Source organism: Trypanosoma cruzi, genomic scaffold, assembly GCF_000209065.1.
Source record: "Trypanosoma cruzi strain CL Brener 1047053516239 genomic scaffold, whole genome shotgun sequence".
In the NCBI taxonomy this organism is placed as follows: domain Eukaryota; phylum Euglenozoa; class Kinetoplastea; order Trypanosomatida; family Trypanosomatidae; genus Trypanosoma; species Trypanosoma cruzi.
Genome location: NW_001849018.1, coordinates 3967 through 5479, shown reverse-complemented (window position 1 = coordinate 5479; position 1513 = coordinate 3967). Strand labels below are relative to the sequence as shown.

At 50.6% G+C, this 1513-nt stretch overlaps 1 protein-coding gene across 1 annotated transcript, besides 5 other annotated features; it reads left to right on the top strand.

The window, feature by feature from the left end:
* Tc00.1047053507599.10 (hypothetical protein, conserved) lies at positions 1 to 307 on the top strand (the record flags this gene model as incomplete). Its single annotated transcript, XM_797255.1, has 1 exon — positions 1 to 307. A coding segment is annotated over one exon (307 nt), but the record flags the coding sequence as incomplete, so codon positions are not given.
* Positions 1 to 1513: a sequence feature (haploid, non-Esmeraldo-like haplotype).
* Positions 229 to 259: a repeat region.
* Positions 388 to 561: a mobile genetic element.
* Positions 388 to 1513: a mobile genetic element.
* Positions 539 to 569: a sequence feature (AT_rich).

The following is a 1513-nucleotide window of genomic DNA, read 5'->3' as shown; positions in this document are numbered from 1 at the left end:
TTTTGATGTAAATGCCGAGTTGTTAGAAGGGTATAGCAAATGCGCCAACCCCGCAGAGGTGGTGGCCTTTCAGGGAAAGTACGTGGAAACGGAGGCAGTTGAAAGTGCGGCCCGACGGGAGATAGACCTAAATAATATGGACCTGATGGATGCAGTTCCACTAAACGTTAAACGGGGTAAAATGAGGAGTCGAAACAAATGGAAGAACGAAGATGGCCGCGATGAATTGGAAGAAGAGGAGGAGGAGGAAGAAGAAGAGACAAAGAAACAATTGGCGGAGCTGGAAACATCAGATGATGCAGAGTAACTTCATTGTTAGGGGGTATTGGTTTCCCTTTAAGAAATCTTTTTTTGCTGCCTTTGTTGTTATTTATTTATTTGTTTATTAGGAACTTTTGAACACAATGACTGCGAGAAAGCTGGCTGCCTTAGTTTGTGTATCCCGATAAAACGAATACACTTCTTTATGACGCTTTTCTACCGTATGATTTTTGGGAATAACACGACTTTAAGGGATCAAGAAGCCGATGGAGTCCAGATATTTTTTTTTATTTTTATTTTTAAATTTACAGACACAGCCGGGTTGGTTTAAGGAAATGGCTTTGGTTAATTTTACAATGCCTCCGAGTAAAGCGATATCGGCGACCGTTTTTCAGAATTGGTACGCCAACATGGTACCAACGAGGTGCAGATAAGGTTCATTGACGAAACTGGGGCCTTCGGATGCGACGTTAATTGTGGCCACCCCGATGACAGGCTTGCGGTCGATTCCAGGGAAACATCGCCAAACCCTGGGGGGATTCGAGCCTTACGGGACACATTACGGATCTCCGGGCGCCTCACTTACCAAATTTCGAGACTCGAGCGCTCCTGCACATCGTGTGGGACGACCCGTGAGTTGGGGGTCCAGCAAGGGCTGATCATCGCGGAGAGGCAGAGATTATGCTCGGAGTATACCAACACCGTTACAGACGTTGATAATCGGAGCGCGCGGCCTCAACATCAAATGGAGGAAGCGAATAACCACTTCTCGGCGCGCGCATCCAACATTGCGGTGGCGGACGGTCTTCTTGCGCAACGAGAATCGGCGCTTGCCGGGCGCGAACGCCATTTATAGACAGCCCTGCCCAACCCCAGGCGAAACTCCGGGAACGAGAGGCACGCATCAGTGACTTGGGGGCGTGCCAGCATCCACGTTTCCCCAACGCACTCTCACGGGAGGGAGACGGCGGGTCAACACCCAAACGTCTCAGGACAATTTTGGGCGACCACATATTCCTCACTCGATGCCTTTGCCCTCCCGCACCTTCCCCTTGGAACACGACACCGGTGCAGAGGATCAGGTACTGCATTTCCTTGCATTGGACGTCAACACTTGGGCCCCGCGTGTATGGAATGACGTCGTCTCCGGAGTCCTTGTCGACCTCCGATGCGCATACGGTTATTATTGGCACCGTGGGGATGCTCACGCTCAAATTGCCATCGACGGTTTTGTGTCGTGCAGACGCGCGCT